At 41.3% G+C, this 26,378-nt stretch overlaps 1 protein-coding gene across 1 annotated transcript in view; it reads right to left on the bottom strand.

Annotated features, from left to right (window-relative positions):
• The window catches only part of CLIC5 (chloride intracellular channel 5), an 85,297-nt gene extending 64,744 nt beyond the window's left edge, over positions 1-20,553 (bottom strand). The window contains exon 1 of the mRNA XM_054196345.1: positions 19,670-20,553. Coding sequence (XP_054052320.1) covers positions 19,670-20,161 — 492 coding nt within the window. The 5' untranslated portion in view covers positions 20,162-20,553. The remainder of the gene's footprint in view (positions 1-19,669) is intronic.
• Between the last annotated feature and the right edge of the window lie 5,825 nt (positions 20,554-26,378).

Here is a 26,378-nt window from a genome sequence, read left to right as displayed (position 1 = left end):
AGGAGTGGGAGCCTTGCGCTTCTGAAAGTTAAACTCTAGATGTAGCCATTTCGGTAGAGACTCAACGCGTCAAAACATTTAAATCCTTCCTTCCCGATTACTGTCTGCGTTTGGTGGTGTATTATAATTAGCTTGCAAGACGAAGATTATTGTGCCGAGGCTCAGCAAAGCAGAAGGGAAACTGTGCAACGCAGAGGAAGGGAGCTACGATGCCCTGAAGCCATTTCCATCCTGACCCAGATACAAACTACTGTAGGAAGGGGCCAGATCCCATCTTGTTCAGGATGCTTCTGGGCAGCAGTGCCCCTGGAAGGTCCCTTCCCCATCCGCTTTCACCCATGAGGCACCACCTTGCACTCTTTCCTGCCCCGAGACTTGCTATAGGGTGCTCAGAGGCTGCAGAAGCTGTAGTGTGGATACCACACATCTGGTATTCCAGCTGTGCTTGTAGGTATCCACAGAGAGAACAACCCAGCCCGCCTCAAAAAAACTCCCATTTTCAACAATCTACCTATGGAACCCTTAGAAGAGACCAAGTGAAATAGAGTCCTTGTTCATTTAAATGCCATGGGGTTTAAAATAGATTCTGAAAGCTGGATTTAAGATAAACATTGTAGGAGGCAGTGAATAACAGGAAAAATATATATATGTGTGTGTGTGTGTGTGCACTACTTCAGGAATCTATTCATGCATTTACTGCTTTGCTGTCATATAAAACTGACTTATCACTTACATCTGGGTGGAACCTTTTTGCCTACAATGGTTATTATTGTCTACACAGCTCTGTTTTGTGTTATGAAATCAGCTCTTTCTTCAGCCAAATTAAGGGTAAGATACTGATAAATAATTAGTACACTCTCATTTTACGGCAAAGAATGAGTCGCCTACTTTGGCCTATCATTTTCTCACAAGTCAGAGGTAGCAGAGGCTTTGAGTTACGTACAAGGACATTAGACACTGAATTATGAACTCTTCATAAGCCAAGTCATTATAGTTCGAGGTTTATGAGATATATAAATGAACATGAGCACGTCATCCCATTAATAAAAGAAGAGGACAGCTTCAGAAAAGGAACCGCCGCATCTCCACAGAAGACCTCTATTGTAGGTGAACTCTGACGCACTATCAGCTTTCACAAGCCTCAACCAAGCTTCGCTTCCAGCAAAGATTTGTCCCGAGGGGGTGAAGCAGAGGCCAAGCATCCAGAATGTAATTCTACCGTGGAGTTCTCCAGCAGACCGCCACGTCACCAAGAAGGATGAGGGCACGGAGTGCATCCGTCCCCCGGCGTTCACTTGGTGCTGCCACCCAGCTCATTCTGTGAGAGGGGGCATTACGGGTCTGATACGACACAGGTAACGTTTTTCATGTTGTGAACAAGCTTCCATTATGGATGAAAAGAAGAAATAAAATCTTGCTGCAGCTGCAGTAAATGGTATTTAGGGCTCTAACTTTACCTGGGAATTATTTAACTGCTTAGTTGGCTAAAAAGAACCCAACTAAGTAGTAACCAGGTACTAAATTAGCATGGTTGAATCAGTTATGAAAATACATCTTCTAGGGACAGTTCTGAATTACTGGTAATTTGCGAACTGCATTCATTGCATGCCAGTAGCTTCAACATGCTATTTATTTAACAAGGCCACAGATGCAAGGGATCAATCATAGAATCATAGGGACCTCTGGAGATCATCTAGTCCCACCCCCTGCCAGAGCAGGGTCACCCAGAGCAGGTGGCACAGGAACGCATCCAGGCGGGTTTGGAATGTCTCCAGAGTTGGAGACTCCACCACCAATCCAATAATTTTCATTTCCTTTTGAATTACAACATGTCAGTATCAAGTTCTTGTTTGATCTTCAGAAAAATCAAAAGGGATTTGTCTCAGATATTTGGGGTCAGACTGCATGTTTCCCTCCCCAGATGTACCAGACACCCAAGGATGTCCAAAGCTCGTCTCATGAGGCTCATGCCAAGTTTGGGTGAGCAGATCTTCTCCCTCGACTCCAGAGACGTACAGTGCCTCAAAACCTGTTGGTTTGATGGAGGAACTGTGATTTTGTTCCTTATAAATTGTCCCACACAAGAGCATGGAACAGAAGACACCAAGGTGTACAGCCTGAACGTCCCAAAAAATGGGATAGGATTGGCAAAACCTTGGTCAGAAAACTTTGCGCTCCCCTTAACTGGAAAATTTTAGACACATTGCTCTACATCCACCCCCCAGACACTGTAAGCCATTACGCAGCCAGGAGCTACAGCAGCTCTCCTTTGCCTTATTATGAAAATGCATTATTTTGGCTCTGAAGGTCTCCGGGTGAAACTCAGCTGTTTAACAGAATGGTAGATCACTAGAATCAGCCCAGACAGGAGTTTTGCAAAATAAGTTCTTGTCCAAAAAGCATGACATTATTTTTAGATTTAATTATGTTTTCGCATGGACGCAATATCAAACTTTGCTGTAACACTAATAAGCATTAACAACTTCAAGAGAAAAACCCGCTGCTGTTCAGTGTGAAGAGGGATTTCATTATGGATAATTACCTTGGCGCTCGCGTGGAGACAGTCACAGCTAACCATTCACAGGGAAGCGGCACGCAAAAGGCACAAAATCATCTCCTAATGCTGCATTCAGTAGACAGGCTTCTAGAGGGCAGAGGTTTATTCCTATATTTTACTATCATTCCAAAACTGTCATTTCGATTAAAAACAATAGATACTTCTAAAGAGGACTGAGACTGCTCTGGAAAGTGGTATTGTAGGGGATACAATGGAGAGCATTACAGATTGTCCCGAACTGGGGGCCGTGTGGGTAATGCAGCTGATGAAAGGAGGAATGTGGATCTCCTCGGCCCTTGCTTTCCAAAATAAATCCTCCCTACTGTTACGTGTTATGCAGAACACCACCACCAGGTAAGCGTGAGGTACCCCTCGTTGTTGACTCACTGCTGTCACAGAACGAAAATTTTACTTTTACGTAATGATTTTACTTACAAGGTTGCAGCAGAACAACGCATATCCCTGTCGTAATTTACAAGTGTTCTTAGCGCAAGTCCCTGTTTAGATTATTTCTGTTCATTTCTTGGTATGCTTCTTGTCATAGATGAAGTCTAAATTAATTATGATTTGAAGCATGTGCATGCAAACTAGGGTGAAATCCCACAAGCGAAAGACCAGCAGACAACACACTGCTCCAGTCCCAATGTATGAATTATTATTTACAGAAAGTGTTCAAAATGGCAGGTACAACTCATGCAGATGTCAGGCAAGGTTTCAGTTCCCCCCAGTAAATAAGGCCCAAAGAATGCACAGCTGCTGCTGATTTCATTGGATACATTTGTGTTTCGCTCTGTTGTTTAGCAAACAATTTGGCTGAAAGCAGAAATTACCTTCTATATTCTGATGCACATTATTTCTAGAAGATGAAGCCTTCAACATCTCAGTTTGAAATTACTCGTGACTCAGACTAGTTCCCTTGGGTTTCAATGCTGGCATCAGTGACATTTAGCTGGGCCAGATGAAGCCATAAAGTACCTGCACAGCAGGTTCCGTGCATGGATCCGCACAGCGGGTTACAGGATCCTCTGTGGCGTACATCGTACTCTTTGGCTTAAGAAGAGGGTCTCTGGCTTCTGGCTCCCTGATAAACCCACACTTGTTCAGTGTGAAATAGCAGGGATCGATGTCTTTACATCTCTCTTTATGGCAGCAAAGTTTAACCTCCGCACACATCATGGTCCGCCTCCTCAATGGCAGCACCGTACGCCTGGGCTGACGCAGCTGGCTGACCTCGAGCCTTACAGTGAACTATAGAACTCTTCAAGTCTCCTTAGAAAATTGCCCTCATTCATTTTTCATTTCACCTTTTGGTACTTCTGTGATAAAGTTTCCGCAAAGTTTGCCAGTGAAAGAGCTCGCTTTCCTTAGTGCATCACCTCAAGCTTTTATTAAATGAATGGTGGCTTGTTTGGTGGGTTTTTTTCCCTTCTTTCTCCAACGTAAGAGTTCAACATCTTGAAGCACCTGTCGTTGACCTGGTGATACCTCATTTTAGTTTTTCTTTGCTTGAGGACCCTGTTCACTGTAGAGTTAATGCAGACAACCAGGATGAACCAGAGCAATGTGGTTAGTTAAGCACTGATGTGAACTCCTCTGCTGCAACTACACTTTCAAGTTAATAGATTTTTGCTGGTGCACAGATTTTCAGGACTTCGGGGACCACATACCACATCCTTAAGTGAAAGTCGATGGTGGCAATTCTTAAAGAAGAGCTTAGCTTAAGACTGAAAGTAAATCTTAGCGTGAAATTCAGCTCTGAGCACAGTCTGAATGGTGATGGGGTCTTGTTTAAGTCTGTCTGAATTGGGAGTACTGACTAGTCCAACTAGAAAGATGTAAGATTTTTTTTTCCTCTTAAATGGACGATTTTCCAAAAATTTCACATCTTATCCCGAAAACACAAAATTTTCACAGAGCATGCAGCAGGCATCACTTTTATGAGGAAGGTGTGGGCCCTTAGTCACCAGCTGCAACACCTGGAAGCAACCTCATAGATCACCGAAATGTCAAAGCCCAGAATCGTCTTTGCAATCTTGCTGCTCTGACCTTGGTGACAACTGTGATACAACTCTGGAAAATGGACTAGGTTTTCCGGGGAGACCTACAACAGTTAGAAAAGTGCTAATGAGATACAGAGATACTCATTATTAGCAATTTCTACCCATTCCTAGCCAAGCAGCAAGTGAGAGTTGATGCCAAACTAAGTCATAAATACATGTAAAGGTATCTCATGATGTTGAGAGAAAGCCTAAATCTCCCTGCAGACTATGGCGTCAATAACAGCCTCTCAGGTTATCTCTGTTAACACAGAAAGTGGACTTTCAGAGAGGAAAGGCGGAGTGTTCTGAAGGGTGAAGTGAGGTGCGCTGTAAGGATTGACTCCCCTCAGCTCTGCGTCTCGACTAGGTGGAAGCCACCGCGTGGGAGTTTCTACCACCACTGCTGACGCTGGGTCTCTTGACCAGAAAAAGACAACTCTGGTCTACAGAACTACCAAACCAACATCCTCTGCAATCGTCTCATTTGCCATGAGAGATGTGTGAATTAAAAAATAAATTGAAAGGTAATTGAATGTTCTTAGGAAAGGGAAAATGGCTAAGCTGTTGTAAGTGACCTTTGCAGAAAATTAAGTATAGGGAATCAAAACTGGAGGCAAGTTAGCGAGGTCATCTGGCAGTCTTGCAGGATATTATAAGCCTTGCAGTACATTATTATAAACAAGAAAAAAAAATATAGCTAAACTGAAAGGAAATCCAGCTGTACAAATTTCATAGTGCAAAGCTTCATAAAACCAAAGAGGAGGACTCAGAACAACTGGAATTAATAAACGAGGGAATAGTTTACTACTGATAGGGCTGATACTGCCACCTATTTTCAAGACTTCCTAATGCTTTCCCTGATCACACCCTATTTTCAATTCAATTTAACTTTTGCCAGACTTTAAGAGAGGAGCTCTTCAACACAGGTGTCTGCCTTCTTTATTCATCCACAGTGCTTCAGACATCCAAAGGCGTATCTTCCAATGCACTCAGCCACTGAGGTCACTGTTCCCCCAAAAGCCTGCAGTTTAAAACAGAGGAGAGGCAGAGCTTGAAAAGGAACAGGAACGCAAGGAAGTGATACGGTTTGCCCAGAACCAACAGCAGGGCTAAGAATAGACTCCCGAACTGCTCAGCGCCAGCTTAGTCAAACCATTGTCAAGTAAAAACACATTTGTTTTTCCAAGCGTTCCGAATTCCATCATCGCAGAGCGTCCTCCCTCTGCAGGTGATGGGGTGAGTATACACACAAGTAGAACATTTTTGTGCACAAAAATACAGGTATTCTCGCAGGCGTGCTTCCAAAGACATTCCACCAGTCCACCTGTCACGCTCTGCTCGGAAAACCTGCTTCCAAAATCTGGCCTTCAGTTTGTGTCTTTTATTTTTCTCTTTTAAAGTACAGCTTGGTTACTTCCCCTTGAGTCACACAGTCCAGCGTGTGTCTTTATTTGACAAGTTAATTGTTAAGTGGAATTAAGCAGCAGAATGTTCTTTGGCCACATATTTGCAGGGACTCGGAGAAGACCGTCTCCTCCCTCGCTGGCGCTGGAGGAGGGAATGCCAGGGCAGCTGTGCTTCTCGCTGGGCTTTTATACCCCTGCTATTTTTAGCTGTTATCAGCTGCGGTGCGCAGGGCCAATCCGCGCCCGCTGCCTGCAAGAAACTCCGCTCCGGTCCAAACTTCATTCCCCGCAATCTCACAGGGAGGAGCCAAATGACTGTGAATTTGTTGCTCTGAACTTCTGTTCGTTATATGGGCTCATTAACACACGGCAAGGCACTAGCACAGCAAAGTGCGTGAATAGTTAAGACCACGATGAAGTTACTGATGCAACAGATAAGCACCCTGCCTACATTTGGTGAAAATATGTAAATTTAAGGTGCCTCGTAAAGATTAATAAACTATGCAATCCTGCTGTGTGATGTGTATATATATATCTATTAAAAAAAAAAACAATCTGTGTGGGTTTTACAAAGGTGTTCCTTTTTATGTCACCTTGCAACTATGCACTATGTGACTAGAAACTACTTATTGCTGATTATTTCCATATCCACGTGCTCACCACAGAAAGGGAAGAACGACTGGTGCCTCTTCAAAAATAGGCCACGTGGTGTATAACAAATGCTTTGTACTGGAACTTTGTCCAGTACATTTTACATTTACATTTACTTTTCACAGAAATATAACCTTGTAGTAACTTTAGACTTTGAGGTGGGGTTAGGCTGCTCAGACATAGACCTCCAGGACCGCATTAGATGCCCTGGGGTATCCTGCCCATCCTCCAGCAGTTGCTTTTCACGGCATCAGACCTGTTACACGTTGCAGTGGCTGAATCACTGCCCCAGCTGAGAAAACTGCTTTTTCTCAGACGGTACCTGCTCAGATTTATCAGGTGATCAGATTTCCCCATTAGTTCATCTACAACTTAATGACTGACTTCCAAGAAATTTAGACTTGGCAAATTCCTTAAGATAGTCTATCTTGGGTCCTGGGGGATTTAATGAAACTAGAATGTCTCTGAGGTCGGTGAACCGCCATTCATAGCCAAAGTAAGAATTACTCCTCCATATTCAGCTTCTGTTCCACCACGGAAACAAAAGAGAAAAGCAAGCAGCTCAGACCAATGTTCAAGAAATGTTCTGGCAGACAAACATTTAAACAGATTTCATAAATTTTACACAGATGGATCCCTAAATCCAATCTTGCGTGGCCAGCAGGTGGAGCGAGGTCATCCTCCCCCTCTACTCTGCCTTGGTGAGGCCTCACCTGGAGTGCTGTGTCCAGTTCTGGGCTCCCCAGTTCTAGAAGGACAGGGAACTGCTGGAGAGGGTGCAGCAAAGGGCTACAAAGATGACGAGGGGACTGGAACACCTCTCTTATGAAGAAAGGCTGAGGGACTTGGGTCTCTTCAGTCTGAAAAAAAGACGGCTGAGGGGGGATCTTATCAACACTTATCAATACTTAAAGGGTGGGTGTCAGGAGGATGGGGCCAGGATCTTTTCAGTGGTGCCCAGTGACAGGACAAGAGGAAACGGGCACAAACTTGAGCATAGGGAGTTCCACCTAAACATGAGGAGGAACCTCTTTACCCTGAGGGTGGCAGAGCACTGGCAGAGGCTGCCCAGAGAGGTGGTGGAGTCTCCGTCTCTAGAGACATTCCAAACCCGCCTGGACGCGTTCCTGTGCCACCTGCTCTGGGTGACCCTGCTCTGGCAGGGGGTTGGACTAGATGATCTCCAGAGGTGCCTTCCAACTCCTGTCATTCTGTGATTCTGTGATTCAAACTGCATGTACAGAGTATGCATCAAAGTACCTTGAGTAATATCCTGTCTGCACTGAATCAGTGCAATACTCTTATTAATTTCAGCACAGCTTACATTTTCAGCCTGAGCATGCTACTGCTTAGAAATATCCCTGAAATCTCACCGAGGCCCACTGAGCAGGCAGCATATTGACCGTCATCCACATTAAATCGCTCGATTAAAAATAGTTGCCCCATAGCCCTTTATCATATTCATCTGAACTGACAAGTTTAATTTTCTTTAGTCCCCAAAACGACAGAGACCAAAACATTAGATAATGAAATTAAAATATAGCAATTAGTTTCTTATAATTTTGTACCTTACATCTAAATTTATTCCTGATTTCTCTATATGATAATTTAAATTAGTTAAGCTCTCTACCTTCATAAAGCAAAAGGATGGCATTTTAGAGTTTTCCGCTGAACTTCCTCTTACTTAAACACTACGATTCTTCTCTAAAAGTTCATCAGCTTTTTAAAAAAAGTCCCACTTTCTGTTCTTCCTTTTCCCAAACCACTGAAGTATTTAGGTAGAAACATAATTTTATTAATTTCAAATGATTGAGAAAAATATGAATTAACGTTTGTATATGCTAAAACACTAGGGATGCATTTTACACTTTTTATGGTTAAGCATCAGAGCATTCGGGACGCTGCAGCACTGAGCTCTTGGATAACTTTTTTCTTTTAAACAACTGCGATATGAGTGAAGTCTTCATTCTTAATGGGCCTTCATTCTTAATGGGTAACCATTCTTGATGGCCTGTGAAAAAGCCCATGATACGTACAAGAAAGGTTACGTTCCATGCCTGAATCATAGTATGACAGTAAAAAAAAAACTCGGGTCAATAGGTCTACTCTATGAAATTCAGGATTCCTGAATCATTTTGCCTAGTACTTATGTGGAAATTTCTGTTCAAATTAGTAAGAATTTCTAATGACATTAAGAAAAAAAAAAAATTTAAGAGTTTAAATTATTTCTCCTGTTTATTCCTGTTTAATGAGGACTTACGAGTGTTATTTAGCCACCCCACTGACCAGCCACATGCCATTTTTGGCTAAGAGAGACCCTCTTGCAATGAGGGGCCACCAAAGTATCAGTGTTACAGACGAAGATGCGCATATTTATGGAGCAAGTATAAATGTGGGGCAAGTATAAAACACTTCTGCTGGCCAGATTTTTAATCAAATACATTTTAAAATAAATCCAACAATGGTACAAATACATGTGAGCAGAGGTCAGAAGAGAGATGAAATACCTATATATTCAGATGCAAAGCTTCCAGTCCTTCCATTCACTTCTCAACCAGTCCTTAAGCTGCAGGGATACAGTATTGAGGTTCAGATGCTAAAATTTCCCAAAAGGGCAGTAACGTAGACAAGTGAACAACCCCATCTAAATGTCAATTGAGATCCAGAGAGAAGCCCTTCGAAGCTGTTGAATTTGAGATTCAGGACCGGTGCCCGTGAGCACTCAACATCAATGGGACAGCAGGAACCTTACTAGGGACTAGACTAGGGAACCTTACAAGGGTGTTAGATAAAACGTTATTGCTGCTGAAAGGAAAACAAGTGTCAGGATAAGTGAGAAACTGTGAAAGGCACCAAGAAATTAAGGAGGCTTTTTCTGACTGTGTCAAACGTGTTTACATCAGGACATTTCACCTCAAATAGAATGATGTGTTTACTTAGACAATCCTAGGTATCTTCAACCGGGAGGTTATTAAAAGAATCTTTTTTGCTGCTTGTTTAGTCTAGCTAAAAAGTAGAACCAACCTGAGACAGGATACAGCAGTGAAGAAAAAAAAAAAAAAGGCACCTTTACGGAAAGAAGGTATGTGCCAAAGGGAATTACTGTGACGACTGGCAGAAATGGAAACAAAAAGGATTGCCTGGTTTAGCCCAAAACCATCTGAGGATGTCTAAGCCTAAACTGATTTTAAAAAGCGCTAAATGAAAAGAATGAATGCTAATGGAACGTGCTGGCCCAAGAACAAGGATTTATTAGCTGCACATGAATAAATGTCATTTGGAAATTAGAGTAAGGCGTCGAACCATCAGAGCAGTGACGCTCTGAAGCAGATTTCCAAAATGAATAATAATGGCCACTTAGTTTTTAGACTGACCTTGATCAGTTCAGGAATTACGTATTATATGATGTGGCCATCTGTGACATGTCCCAAAAGGTCACCTCCAGTCTCATGAATTTTTTTTCACATTACCAGGAACCAAAAAAAAAAAAAAAAAAATCATCTTGGTGAGTGTGGAAAGATTTCTACCTTTCTGTGCCTCATTTTTTAGGAACATATAAGCAGGAAAATACCATTTTTCTCTCAGAAGATGTGTTCTCGAGTTTTACTTTAACACTTGTAGACTACTTTGAGGTAACTACAGGGAGGCTGCAACTTAACTTGCAATCAATTAACTTGCAAGTCCAAATCCTGGTTTCAAACACTGCTTGCCTGTACTGCAACCAGACCTGTGCGCTAACCAATTCACTTCATCTGTTCCTAGTTGTATCATTATCACTTCATGAAAGCCGCTGGTGTCTTGCAACATTATCACCGATGTACCAACAGTAAAAAGTCAACAATAATTGTATCATTAATTGATATGAAAAGGATCAACTAGAGGTCTAAATATAAAAATCATACTTGCAGATAACAAACCAATAACTCATTTTAGATTGCTATGCCATCTCGTTTTTTTTTCCCACAGAAGGAGGTTTCATACAGGTTCATAACATTCGCCATGAAGCAGTTGTGAGTATTTAAAAATTGCTACTGATATGGAAAAATATTCAGGTGTTCCTTTTCAGCCACAATCACAAAGCGTATGAGAGAACGCTGAAAATATTTCTAATAGACCAATAAACGCAGTTGCAGAACAGTAGAAATTTTCCCTCCAATACAGGGTCTTATGACCCAAAGAAACAAAGCAGATTTTCTTTTATAGAATCACTGAATGGTTAGAGTTGGAAGGGACCTTAAAGATCACCCAGTTCCAACCCCCCTGCCATGGGCGGGGACACCTCCCACCAGACCAGGCTGCTCCAAGCCCCATCCAGCCTGGCCTTGAACCCCTCCAGGGATGGGGCAGCCACAGCTTCTCTGGGCAACCTGGGACAGGGGCTCACCACCCTCCGAGTGAAAAATTTCTTCGTGATATCTAATCTAAATCTCCCCTCTTCTAGTTTGAAGCTATTACCTATCACCACATGCCCTTGTAAAAAGTCCCTCTCCAGCTTTCCTGTAGGCCCCCTTTAGGTTACTGAAAGGTGGCTATAAGGTGTCCCCGGAGCCTTCTCTTCTCCAGGCTGAATAACCCCACCTCTCTCAGCCTGTCCTCACAGCAGAGGGGCTCCAGCCCTCTGAGCATCTTCATGGCCTCCTCTGGGCTCGTTCCAACAGGTCCACAACCTTCTTGTGCTGAGGGCTCCAGAGCTAAACGCAGGACTCCAGGTGGGGTCTCACCACAGCAGAGTAGAGGGGCAGAATCATCTTCCTCGACCTGCCGGCCACGCTTCTTGTTGGCTAGGTTACGGTTGGCCACAATTAAAAACTTCATCTGTGTTTGAACTGGTACCTAGGAATCCAAACCTAGCAAATTCAGTTGGCTTTTTAGATACTACAATGTCTGAAATAAAAAGTAACTACAAAATTAACATAGTTGAAAGAACCACACGTGGGGGTTTAGAAAAGGATAAAGGGTGACTGAAGTTAAAGAAAGTGCTGGTTCTCAGTCTTGGAAAGATACTAAGATTTATTGGATGATTTTATCTGATTAAATTAGACTGTCCAGTCAACGGAACAGATCAACATCGCAATGTTTGCTCACTGTTGCACTTCAACTGTTGCTGAGTGTGGACACTGAAAGAAAAAGGAAAATGAAATAGTTTGGGGAAGAAAACACATCAGTCTGGAGTTTGCTTCCAGATACCCATTATCAGAATTAGCTCCTAGTCTAATCTAGTAATCCAGGCTTTGTATTTAAACTGTCACTGGTGGCATTCAGTTTATTTAACTTCAGGTGACCGTGCCATTGTATGCAGTGAAAGTTTATGGCTTGATTCCGTTGCGTAAACCTAGATATCCTGCAGCACTGGAGAGGCCCTAGGATAGCTGAGGAAATCTTTAAACATATATGAGAAAGGACCTATGGGAGACCCGTGGCCTTCTGCAGAGGCAGCTGGAGGCCAGGAGGGGAGACTTAAGGCATCTAAACCAGCACTGGGTGCCTATGGTTGGAAAACTGAAGCAGGTCCCTCCTTGATTCAACGAATGGAGTCTACAGAAGAACTGACCTCACCCTGCAGCTGAGGCTCACTTGGCCATGTGAATTAGCATCCCACTGCACTATTTCTGATAGCCTTTTTTGCTGCAAAAGTAGCCTAGATGATAGCCTGCGGAGACGTAGTTAATAACGTACAGACACAGTCAGGTGAGCCAAATCCAACCCTTGACATCTAAGAAAATAAAGAGCAGAGCGGAAAAGCAGCTTTCCTCTTGCAGATTCCAAAATAATTTACATATATCATTACCAGTTCCTTTGCAGGGACTATCTATTACTTTGTGTTTGTATTTTGTGAGACAGATGTAAAATATCAGTCTCAGCAGAGCTGCTCGTTAGGTACTTCTGCAATAAACAATTAAAAATAATACAAACCCCTCTATATTGGACAGAAACCATTTAACAGCTGACAGTACTGCTACATAGATACGTTGTCAGGGACAGCAAAAGAGTAATCAATCCACAAATCCAAACATTTTCCTCTCTTAAAATGTAACAAAAGGAACTGATATGTTTCAAAAGAAAACAACAAACCAGGCTAGGATAACAGTCTTCTTTCCGGAACATCAAAGAGGGAGTCACAAAAAGAAAATTGCAAGGAAAAGAAACGAGTAAATAAATTCCATCTTAATTTTCCCTCAGTATGACCTACATATTTACATTGTATTTGCAATTGCCGCAATCACTGTGCAGTAACAATTTCCTAGACAATACGAGTCCGTATTTTGAAGCTGTTGCTACGCTACTGTGCTATACCCAGCCACAGTCGCTGCTGGAGCCCGAAGCTGAAGGTGGCATGGGAGTGTCAGCTGCAAATTGATTCATGGACCTTTCTGGAGGCAGAAAAGGTGCACAAGCAAGGCACAGACTCAGCAGAGGTCAGAAGCAAGACCTTTTACCCTTTGTATCCAAAAGATTAAGCAAACTGTTTATGCCCTGCTGCTAAAGCACATGTTCTGTTCATGACTGATAGTCGAGGAACTGGATGTTATCTGTAAGAGAACTGCCATTCGCTAATCTTTTCACACAAGCACACAGAGTAATTCAGATAAGCATAAATCAAGCTATGAAGAGACCCACAACACAGTTTTCCTCCTCAGAAATAAGGGCTGTATAGCTCCTGGGTTTATATGTTGAGACTTAAGAGATCACCAGTCTTCTATGTATAATAGGGTGTAGGAGGTGGCCATAAAGCCATGTTGCATCTGCATACTATGGTGCGGGGATATTACAGGCGTATCTCTGTTTTCTGAGTTAGTAGAGCAAAAGCATTGGTTTTAGTATGCTCCACATCGGATTTATATCAGAGCGATTTTCTGACTTCCAAACCATACTGTTTTCAGTAAGGGGTGATCAGAGTCTGACCACATCACTCGGAGAAACCTAATGCACCTGAAGTCAAACGGCAGGCGCGAACCGTGCGACAGAACTGCATTACAGCTGCTTGCAAACAGGCGGGTAATAAATGGTTCAGACCCTTACCGGAACATCTATCGGGAAAATACCAGGGCTAGAGGATGAAGTTTGCAATCCTAAACAAAAATACAGCGGATAAAGCATCCCAACGAGAGAGTTGGACAGATGATGAATTAAAGAGGCACTTGCTGTAGTAATTCTTAATATTCTGCTACTTAGTATTCTGCTAAATACACTACCTGTACATGGAAACTGGAGCTTAAGAAATCTAGAAATTAACAAGAGAAAAACTGGAAAAGGTCAAAAAAAACCCCTAAAACAAAAAAAAAAAACAAACCAAACCAAACCAAACCCACAACACACCAAACCACTCAAAGTTTAGAAATGATGACTCAAGCTTGAAGACAGGCTGCAGGAACTGAAGTTCTTCAAGTCTAGGGAATCAAAGACTGAAGGAAATTTGGTATCTGTCTTCTAATACATAAAGGACCTATTTATTATAGAGAAAAATAGCATAATTCAGAGCAACGGCGTTTTAATAAAGAAAAATATTTGTCTCGGGAAAGTAATTAAGCACTGACAGAGACAAATTGGTAGCAGTGCTGAATCGGAAAATCTTCTTGATGAAAACATCGCTGAATGTTTTCAAAGAAGCACCTGTTAGGGATAGTCTAGATATGACTGAGAGCAGGAGGACACATCTTATCACGTGATATTCCAGACTTGTCTTTCTATACATCATCGTACTTGTAAACTAACTTAAGTAAGGCTATTTGCAGTGAAAAACATCCATTAATTACATTTAAATTATCAAAAAAGTATCACGTTAGGATACTTTATGATGACCATTAGTCATTTCTTGACGTGCATATGTTAACTTCAGCGTGTTGCATCTTGGTCTGTAAATCTGCCATGACCGGAGAACTCTGAAAATAGTTCTTGGATCTTTTCCCTGCTCAAGTTGCTCAGTTAACACTATTTAAAGGTGGATTATGAATCATTTAACCTTTTTCTAATCTTATTCATAAAACCAAAATAATATTTGCGAACTTCCATTAGATTTATTCTAAAAAAATATTTTTAAAAGCTAAAATGTCATAAAAAGCCAAATTACTGTAATTTTGTGTACATATAGAGAGTTACACCTGCCACCTGGCTTCAGCCAGAACTCCTTTTATTACCTGCAAACCTCGGTGGAAAAGATAGGGTTTAACACCAGCCTTACGTGCTGGATTGGAGTCCATTAAAAGACTACCTGGCTTGCATTGCTAAAAGCTCTCTGGACACCCAATTACGCTTGCAAGTATCTACCACCAAAATTGCAAGTACAGTTGTTCTACTCTGTAGACTATGAGTGCAGTAAGAAATAAGTGGCTGAAAATTTGAAAAGCTGTTAAGATCTCATTAACGTCGACATCCATCTCTTTATTTGAAGCCCCTGCAGGAGTTCCTACTGAAAGCTACAAATGTTTAGCTGTGCTGGGTGCTCTTTCACGTTTCATCTGCTTCTACAAAATGCTCAGTTTTGCTCAGCAATGCACCGGCATAACCACTAATTTAAGACTGGGCATCCATGTGGTTCTGCTCTTTTCAAATACTACATGCTAAAAATTGGCCATGTCCTGTAACGTCGTGTTCTAAACCATTAATACACATTTTTAAACAAAACTTTCTCAACAGATACCAATATGCTCCATACAGCAACAGAAAAACTAACTCAATGGGAAGGAGCATGATTTTTGCAGTGATACAAGCAATTAATCTCACTGTCCCTGTTAGGAACATGGTCTGTCATTCATGGGAGTTCAGCTCAACTTCGTGAGTCACAGGGTTGTGCCACCAAGTTAGAGCCCTCAGACCTTCCTGACTTGGAAACAAGGGAGTGGGAAGCATCTTGCAGGAAAAACAGAAATGTCCTTTATTTCCCAGCTACTGATTTAAAGAAATTTTACTAAAGGATGCAATAATCCCAATGGAAACAGCTAAAAGTTTAAGTTCTCATGTGCAGATAAGTTAAAAGCAGTATCTTTCTTAAAACAGCATTCTTAAATATAAGCATTGGTATCCAGTGAAAGGACAGGAGACAACAGGCACAAATTGAGATATATGAATTCTGATTTAAACGTACGAAAACACATTTTTAGCATGAGTGTAGGACACTGGAATTGTTGAACAGAGAAGCTCTGGATTCTTCATCTTTGGAAATATTCAAAACCTGACCAGACATGGCCCTGAGCAACCTGTTATAGGTGATCCCGCTCTGGGTAAGGGGCTTGGACTGGATGATCTCCAGAGGTGCTCTCCAGCATCCATAACTCTGTTACCCCAGTGCAGCGATCCAACATGTGTGTTCACCACGCTAAACCAGTGTGTTAAATTTGTATTGTTTGCACAACACAAGGTGTTTATCGCTCGGGGTAAAGAATTACCTTCCTTCTTTTGGGAACTGTGTTCCTATGGCACAACTGAGTATAGAGAGGGTATAATCTGTACCCTGTCTCAGGTCATCAATAAACCAGAAGGGCAATAATTTTCTTCTGAAAAGAAAATAGAGGGATTATTCTTTAAATCACAACTCAAGCTTCAGAAAACAAAAAGTTTAAATTTTCAAAGAAACTCAACCTTCAGAACAAACACGCTGCTGAACAGGGAAATACAGTAGGCAAGTGAAAAGGTTGGGCCTCTGAGCAACAAGCTACAATTACATCAAGCTGTCCCATGCACGCAGGAACACAGCCTGTGCGCCAGTCATATTTCTGTTCAAATTTCAAAGGCTTTTGTTTGAAGAAATTACAAGGTGACTGAGAGGGCATTAAGGTGACTGTGACAAGCCTGGACTTGCTAAATTCACACAAACATCTCCATGTTGGTACATGCTGTATTCTGCTACTAAAGGTACAGGGAAATCCTTGATGAAAGCCGAAATTTTTTACCTTACAGCATGTTCTCAAATAGTCCGCTGACAATGACTTAGTTACCACGTACTGATAATCAGTGAAAGATGGGTTAACGTGATTTAAACATTTTTTTGGTGTCTGGTAACACAGAATGGACTACAGAAAAGATTATCCAGTCTGACTGAAACTATGGTCACAATGCGACAGCACTTAGAGTATTCTGATGAAGTTAAATTTCTGTTCTAGGCTGTGCACTCTGGCTAAGACCGTAAGTTAGATACCATTTAGTCTTCCCACTTTCTCTGGTTTTCAGTCAGCAGCGACCTCTGTCTGACACTCACGTTTCCAGCCACTGACAGAGATTCATTAGTGCTACAAATAAAGGTAGGAATAAATAGTGGCAGAATTGTCGTTACCACTGTTGTCCCACAGCAAAGGTCTGTCACTGTTAACGCCGGCAGAAAAGAGCAAATACAGAAGATTAAGCCAATTTCAGAGCAACGCTGGCCTCAGGTGGACTAGAGACCATACGAGAGGGGAATCGTCTATAAATAATAGCCACTGACACAGCTGAGAGATTTGGTTCCTATGCGCAAGAAGTGATAGCCCTCAGGTATTTCACAATTCTTGTTATATATTACTCTATGACCTTCGATTTTATAGTCTGACTTTTGCTATCTATATAATTAAAGATAGGAAAGCTGGCTCTGCACTTCATGGAGTTAGTGCTTTATTACCTCAATACCAGAAAGAAAAGGAAAACAAAACAAAACAAAAATGAAATGTCATCAATTTCTCAAGCAATAAAACGCGGTCACAGGAGTTCAGTTCAGCCACCCACACAGAAGGATCCAGTGCTCTGCCCATCAGGCCTCCAGCTCCTGCTGGAGAAGGATCCCAGCATGGATCACCCGAAAGCCTCACCTCTCATCTTCCAGCCAGTTAGGATGTCCTGGGGCTCAAGGACATCTCAAAGGCAGTAGGCACTTACGTTTTGGCAAGTGAATAGAGTCCAAAATTTGTGCTTCTCTCTAGCTGATAAGCCCCTTTATGGGATACTGGCTACTCTGCACAACAAAAACAAGGAAAAGGACTTCCTCAGTCCTTCTCTATGACAGTTCTTTTCAAAATGCCCCTCTTCCCACTTTTCAGAAATTCAAATTACCCCCCTCATCTCTGCTTGAATGGGAGCATCTGCATGCATTTTCTCTTTTCATGCACAGAAAGAGAGGACAGCATTATTCTGAAACAGGAGGAAAGTGAACTAATAAGGGATATAGAGAGATGATTTTAAAGCAAAAATACAACACTCGCATTGCTGACACCATGAGGTTGCTAACAAACAAAATATACTCAATTGCTGCAATTTTTAAAACATGTATGCAGGACTACAAGCAGAGATATGAACTGGAAACACCACCATAGATCTCACTTTGCCCATATAATTAACATATTGTTAGCAATGACCATGATCCGGTCACAGAAACAGGAGAGACGCCGCTTCAAAGAGTCATACAGTGTTAAGTCCTATGAAAACAACAAAAAGGCCAAGTGCCCTCACACATGGCTCTCATAACCCACTTCTACAGAAATCCATGGCAAAAACCCCTGAGTACGCATGGACCCGGAACGATTCATGACCCCGCAATTAGCAGATACTCCCTTCCCTGAACAATACCCGCCTTTTTACAAGAGTGGCTGCAGTTATACTGAAATTCAAGAGAAGCAGCTGAAGTTTTATGGTTTGTCTTATGCAGAATGAGACTAAGTAACCTGATAGCCATTTCTGGTTTGTTTGTTTGTTTTTAATTTATCACTAATTTATAAACGATCTACATTTATGCAAAAAATACCAAAGGATTGTCACATAGAGAAAGGAGACATGAAGGGGGAATAACATCAACTTTTCATCTACAGGAAGACATGAAACAAGGGAAAAATATTTAAATCATAATTCTCTTAATGAATTCAAAAGAATCTCAAGATTATGTTGACCCTTTACGGAAGTGTTCTCCTTTATCCTACAAATAAATGTAGGATAATTTTTTAACTAATTCCATTTTCCAAGATTTACAACAGAAACCAAATGAAGTACTAGGAGACTCCGTCAAGCCATTTGACCTCCCCTAGCTCATACAAGATAATCAGCGTCTCACACCAACGCAAAGGTTATAGTGTGTTCTTGCTCAAATAAACTAAATTAACCAAATACAGACATCCATGAAAACACTTCTCACTATGTGTGGTAACAAAATCTCTCTTTCTGCTTTCAAAGCCCCTGTGGAACTGAGGAACAGATTCTGATAACCTTATTTATGTTGAAAAGTGAAAAACTTCACAAGACTTCTGTGGAAATTACGGAGTATTACACTCATGGTGTATGGTCCTATTCAAGGGAAACAAGAACTTGAAAATTTATTTCTTAGGTAGTTAAAAAGGAGGAACTGTCAGGTCTGTGCTACAGCCTAATAAATATTGAGAAAGGTTGAATACAGGAGCTTTCATGAAGGGAACTATAGTGTTTATTTAAGAACACAGGTGTTTATGGTTCAGAAATTTAAGTAATATTTCATAAGGTTAGTGAAAATGTGAAAGTCCCCTCCATAATTTATACCTAACTTGAAATCAATGAAAAATACTGTCACAGAAACTGTCACAGAACTATATTAATGTAAAAATTGAAAGAAATAAAAGAAATACCTCTTTCAGGGATGAGCATTTATGGAAAATTTATTGCCATTATTGAAAATATATATTTAGTTTTCTTCATAGCATTAATAACTTTTGAGCTGTTAGCTACTCGATAGACAGTGAAATGCAGGGATAGCTGAACTAGCATAACTAAACCAGCTCAAGTAGTAGTAGTCTAGCTGTAACAGCAGGGAGATTCGCAGAATATATGAATTGCAGCAAAATCAGAATACTTCCACCATACTCATACTTCCACTTGAAGTGAAGAAATCCCAGGCATCTCCGCACAACACAACTCTTCTCTTTCTGCGCCTTAAGATGTAACAGGTATGTGAATGGATTGGCCTCCTGCAGCACCCGGGCAGCAGAGTTGGGAACAAAGCAGCAGGTAGCTGAATTTTACTGATTTGGAGGACACATACATTGATTTGGGGTTTAAAACCACCGTATTCTTAGAAGCGCCCAAGCTCTTACCTTTACAAACATGAAAATCTCATAATCTTCCTGAAAGTTGTCAGTTTCTCCGAAGTTATTGTTAGGGGGGAACTTGAGGGAAGCTGAAGAGTTGGAAGAAATGCTCTGGCTCCGATGCAATTGGATATCCGGAGGAAAATACATGTTGCTCTCAAACACCATGTCCTCTACGTGTTTATCTTCCAGAGCTAGGCTTATCGGATCCATCTCCTGGTATGGGTGGTCTTCTTCAGCACCACAGTGAGATAAAGGGGAAACATCCTCCCCATCAGGCCCATGCTGAGAGGCCACAGAATTCCTACGGCTATCTTCTGAGCTCTCTTGACTACTATCCACGCTCTCTGGGGTAGCAGTGATGGAAGAAGGAGATGCTGGATCTTCATGGACAGGATCAGAAAGATTATCCCCTTTGTCTTCCTCAAAGTCTGTAATCTCATATTCAGTGGTGTCATTAACATTTTGATAACCATTGGTAAAGACCTGATCTTCCATGACTGCTGGCTGGTGAGTTTTGCCTGCCTTCTGGTACCTTAAAAGACTACAATTAAAGTGAGATGTTGACAGGCAAACGCTCTGTAGGAGGAAGCAGAGTCTGTGGTATGCTTTCTGAATGCTCTGCTACCCGTGGCAGATCTCCAACAATCATTTACGGAGAGCTTTAAATCACTAACTACACTTCCACTGAAGTAAAAGATAGGGCTGTCTCACTTTTAACCCCTTTGTCGATCTGACTGCTGGTAACCATATCTTAGGAGCTGTAATCACGTTTTGTTCTTCCAGATATATCCTGGCCAAGCATAGTGAAAAACAGCTGAAGCACCTATCAGTACTAGAAAGCTGTGGTAAAAAATATGCATTCTTTCCTAGGAGGCAAAAAATAGTTTTACTGGAAGTCTAATGTACATTTTGTGTAAAGAGGTAGAAATGCAGACTTCACCCATTTACTCATATTTTCAACACACGAAAGCCTAGCTTCAAGGGAAAGCAAGGCAAAACTGCCTCAACAGTACAAGCAATCAGCAATGTTTCTGTGGTTACTTACAACATCATCAACAAATGATGATCATTTATAAAAAACTACCAAAAAAATATGTTATGAAGTGACACATCCACAAGAAAAAGGCATCAGACTTGAACACTTCCCAGTTTTGCCACTGCTGGCTGGTGAGTTTTGCCTGCCTTCTGGTACCTTAAAAGACTACAACTAAAGTGAGATGTTGACAGGCAAACACTCTTTAGGAGGAAGTCGCTTCACATTTAGCAACTTCATCCTCTCATCTATAAACGGGGGCCAAAACTGTAAAAAGTCTTGTGAGCTGCCTTGGAGTCTAAAAAAAGAAATCACTGAATAAGCATTAACTATTATTACATACACTTAATATATCAATTACTTATAATTACATTTAGGTTACATATCTCCATGTCATAAGACATAGACCCTTTTCCAAATTTGGGTTAATGCCCCTTGACTTCAGCAACCTCATTAGCCACCTTGTCTACACAGTTCCTTTTCTCTAAAGAATGGAGACACACACAAAATTACACAGAATCTAAAACAGATTAATACTTCCAGCTTTAGCATAAAATGAACTGCCCTCTTTAGCACAGAGAGACATTCCAGAAATCAGCGAAGCTGCAACTCATTAAAGATCAAAATCTTAATTTATCAAAGTTATGAGAACTTCAGACCTTACTGACTAAAGACTTTTTATCTATATGTTTACTGCATCTGGATTATGTAGATTATTATCAGAATTCTTGCAATCTAATTATATCTAAGCTTTTGGGTTTGAGGCAAAAGGAAAAAAGGAAGAGTTTTCCTCCCGACCCATCCTTGTAGCTTCCCAAGAGTTAACCGCCACAGCCAGGATGGGTTTCTAAAAGAAACACAGAAGAAAGGTTAGAGAGAAGGATTGACATGATGTTTCACATGGTAGAGTAGCAGGTGCTGCCTGCCTGAGATTTATGATTGTAGTTTACTGTCATTATTCTTGTACTGAACGTTTTAGACTACTAATAAAGTTAAAATATCAAAAGCAAACCAATAATTCAGCTTATGAAACTTGGATTCACCTTCTAAGGCTCCTAGATAACCACAGAAGTGCCAAAATCATAGTCACAACCAGGTTTAATCACTGTAACAGTGGGGAAAACCACCACAGCAGAATTTCCCTACAATACAGTACAGCCTGCAATACAGTACAAAGACACAGGTAAGTACCAGAGATCGATGAGATCTCTTAGCTCGTGAGCGCATTTCTGGCCTGATGCAACTCAAGGACTTCAAGGATGCGTAACCCATATCAAGGCCTAATTTCAGCTATTACTACCCACAAAAAAATCCTGCCTGGTACAAGTGGTCCCTCAGCAAACAGAAGGAAGCACATCTCCTCTTTACATTTTCCGTGTGTAACTCAGCCACAATTCTTCACATGGAAATCCTAAATAAGCGATTCTGAAGTGCGTGCTGTGTAACCTCTATTGCAAACTTCCAGCATTCAAGATCAGCTATTAGGCTAACAATAAGGCTGATTTAAAATCACGAGCTTAAATTACTAAAGTTCAAGAAACTTTAGTTTGGGAAAACCAGGGAGCCAACTAGAAATGTTTATAACTTTATTTTTTTATTTAATATTTTTTACTTTTAAGAAAACACTTGCATTTCTTAATCTTGCATGATTAGAGGACTAGAACATCTCTCTTATGAAGAAAGGCTGAGGGAGTTGGGTCTTCTTAGTCTGGAAGAAAGAAGACTGAGGGGGGACCTTATCAACGCTTATCAATACTGAAAGGGTGGGTGTCAGGAGGATGGGGCCAGGCTCTTCTCAGTGGTGCCCGGGGACAGGACAAGAGGTAACGGGCACAAACTTGAGCATAGGAAGTTCCACCTAAACATGAGGAGGAACCTCTTTACCCTGAGGGTGGCAGAGCCCTGGCACAGGCTGCCCAGAGAGGTGGTGGAGTCTCCGTCTCTGGAGACATTCCAAACCCGCCTGGACGCGTTCCTGTGCCACCTGCTCTGGGTGACCCTGCTGTGGCAGGGGGTTGGACTAGATGATCTCCAGAGGTGCCTTCCAACCTCTACCATTCTGTGATTCTGTGATTCTTCACATTTTGTAGGAATACAAATGTATTTCTACCTGCATCTGTTCAGCTTGCACTCAGCATGGCCCACTCCCACTGATCTTCAACCCCTTCTTACAAAGAGCACTTGCAGGATTAAATATGCTGGGATCATAAAAATTCCCTCCTTAGTCCCTCTGCTGGCAAATAACTTGAGGAAGAGAAGAGCACACAGACACATTCATGATGCAAAACAAAGAGCAAAGTCCAGTTGCATAATATTAAATCAAATGACTGGGGTTTTTTTTTCCTCCATGAAGAAGATATTAACAGGATACAGCAGCACCTGCTGGAGGGCATAAAATACCACAGGTAAAATAAGGAATAAGAGTGTAACATACGAGTATTGTTTAACAGTAAACAAACGTGGATTGATGTGGATTTCATTAGTCAGAAATGTGAGTTACCCAAGTTCTCCTTTCCTCTGCCCTCCTCCAAGAGCCAAGAAAAGTACCATTCAGCTCCAAGATCCAGACTTCCCCTTGTGACAAGATTGATAAAAGCCCCAGAGTAAACCTGACTGCACTTAAGAATTTATCCAGGTGAAAACTGGGTGCGTTTCAAATCACATTATGTGAACCCACCGCTGGTTTACAACCCTTACATTTCATCTTCAGGGAAGACAGAAATAATTTTTGTGCCACAATTCAAAAGTTATGTGATAAACAGATGAAAACTGAGACATCCACATTGTGACATAGGACACCAGTGTCCTGGCCTGCCCCCCTGCGTCCTGTGCTGCTCCCTCCTTATTCTCCAGCCAAAAATGCTCTGCTCCAGCAAAGGAACGGGGCAGAGCAGCTGTGTGCACATTCATCCAGTGAAATGGGACTTCTCTCCTGCAGAGAAGTGAGAGGAAAGTGGTTGTATGAGGCAGGAGAGCAGAAAAAAGTCTCGGCACCACTTTGCGCTCCATTCTCTATTGGAAAATGAAGCCCTCTGAGTAACAGTCCCAGCCCCACAGCCACAAGAACGGAAGATTACAAAAAAAGAGACCACCAACTTCATCCATTCCCTAAATTCCTCTACTTCCAAATCTAGGAGGTGTTGAATTAATGCGGTAGTTAATAATAGCAATACTTTCTACCGTTAGTTCTGTAATTCAAGTTGTGTCATTAACCATTGCATGTACCACCCGCACCCATGTGAGCCATCCAGTAACACTGGTTACTTGCTTTGCAGAAATACAAATAACCACATAAACCATAAGCAGCAAAATTCATATAAAGACAAAGAACGTGAGCAACAGAACTTGTTTTCAAGCTTTATTTTTTACTTCATGACTGAATTTCTGTTTTTACCCTAACCTTATTCTTTTTAAAGCAAAAAATAGCAGAATTAACATGACCATAACTCCAGTCAGTACACATAAGACAAGTTTCAGTCAACCAGCAAGATCTCTCAGGTCTCATTTTTAGAAACTTTGTTTACACTAAGTTTAGCTGTCTATTGTTCAGCACTTAGATTATGCTAATCACTGATTCTTTCTACAGTTCAATGGACAGCGATGGGAATCTCAGTATACGTGATAAAAAGAGGTGGAAAGTATTATGTCAGAAGGAGACTAAGTATGTTCTGGAGATGGTCTTTATTACTGCAAAACTCAGTCACCTGAGCTCCCTAAAACAGGTGTATTTTTAGACAGCAAGGTTGGAATACACCTACATTTAGAAGCTTACAAATGGGCACCAAAACTCAAACTAGGAACCTAGATAATTGCCTGGTTTACTCTACAGAGATAACACAGAGCTCAGTTCAGTAGCCCAGACACACACACAGACATTTACTGGTAATTAAGGTGTTTGCTTAGACCAACTTGATTTTATGTGAAGGACAGCAAATATAGTAAGGGCCCTGAAATGCTTAGAATAGTATGTTAAAATCAGACCATTGAAGCTACTACTGAAATTGCATCTGTTCACCCTGTAGCCCTAACAGAAATTAGCACCTCCAGCTTTGACCTATTTTAAAATGTCAAGCAGAAGACTGGGTTGTAAAGAAATTCCTGCATTACTAGAGTCAGTTATCCCTCACCTCCAGAGCAGAAGGGAAGGATGGAAAGAAGGAAGAGTAACAAGAATGTCAGAAACCTAAATAGCATACCTCGTATCTTCTCAGAAATTAATAATTAAAGGCAAAAAGCCACATTACACTATTTAATTCAGATTCCCAATACAATAAGACTTTTACTTTGGTACTCCTTTATTAAAGCTAGCAATTTGCATGTCTTCCAGCCATTCTATAGTATTGGAAACTTCAACTCGTCCATCAGTGCCACAAGAAGCTTCAGTAGTTAATAGCCCTGTTTAGAAATAGCAACCTGTTTCTATTCGAATTTCTCAGGAGGTTGGTTATTGCTATGATTTTAGTGCTTTAATTAATTAAAGAGTCCTTCAGTTTTATTTGTTCTCCATGAAGACACTTGCATGCTTTAAGCAAAGAGCCTGTAAATCTTTTCTTCATAATCTAAGCAAATTGAGGTCCTTCAGTTGCTCTCTCTAAAGTATCTTTTTCTAGCCGTAAGAGAAGCAAAATTGAATAGTTAAAACACTCAGAGTTCTTGGAAACAGCTGAACCTGGAACTGAATGCTGGTATACATTTATTCCGTCAGTAGAAACTGAGGGATCTTAGCATCCCATAGACTCAGGTCCTTCGTTTGCACTTAAGAGCACTCAATACAAAAATCATGAATGTTCCTGGCCATTCAGGATGCTGGTTTTACAAAAATAACTTTTTTTTCTTTGTAAAGCTCAAACATTTCCAAAACTTTGCAACATTATCAAAACTACACCGTGGGCTCTGGGAGAAAGACTGTTGATGGTTTACAGACATATTACAGGGGAGTTGCGATAAAATCATACCACTGTTTTCATGCCTGACTGCACTAAATACCTGGATGCAATCAACTGCAAACAAACTTTCTTGCATCGTTTCCAGCCTTAGCCTTTACTTATAGAGTTAGCAGCGCCTCATCTCTTCACAGTTCATTAACAGTAATGCTCTATTCACTGCCGATCTTGCACTAAACAACATGAGGAAGACCTTTATCCCGCATTCAGATCTTTTAGGAAGTCTCCGTGTAGAGTACTTTTCTATTTTGCCTCTGTGCTCTCTACAAGACAGAGACACTCAGGTTCCTCTACCCTGTTATTCCTACAGCCATTAACACTCACAGACCTGCATAATAGGAACAGGAACAGCACTTTTTAGAGGTACGAGCATCTGCAGTTCACCACAATTTTTCAAAATGGGAATGATTTGGCGAGAAGGAGGAACAAGACTGTTCAGTACGGCCCTGTTCTGCTCCAGCCTTTGGATGGTGACCTTTGAACACCCAAGAAGATCACTGGAACCGTGCTGCTGTGAAGTGCTACCTTATGAAGGACAAGAAGTTGCAGAGGGATGCTCACAATTTTATCTGCATTGTATGTGTGCATATGGAGTTAGTTCATGTTCTGAAACATATGCTTCAGCTCAGTTTCATATTAACAGCTGACATGCGCAGCTATAGCAGTTTCGGTATTCCATTTAAGATGTAGTAAGGAAAACAAAACACACAGAAAAACCATTTCAGAAGACAGTAGT

The sequence above is a fragment of the Rissa tridactyla genome, chromosome 3, assembly GCF_028500815.1.
Source record: "Rissa tridactyla isolate bRisTri1 chromosome 3, bRisTri1.patW.cur.20221130, whole genome shotgun sequence".
NCBI lineage: Eukaryota > Metazoa > Chordata > Aves > Charadriiformes > Laridae > Rissa > Rissa tridactyla.
Note: the sequence above shows the minus strand (reverse complement) of the source record. Positions and strands in the feature narration are given on the sequence as shown.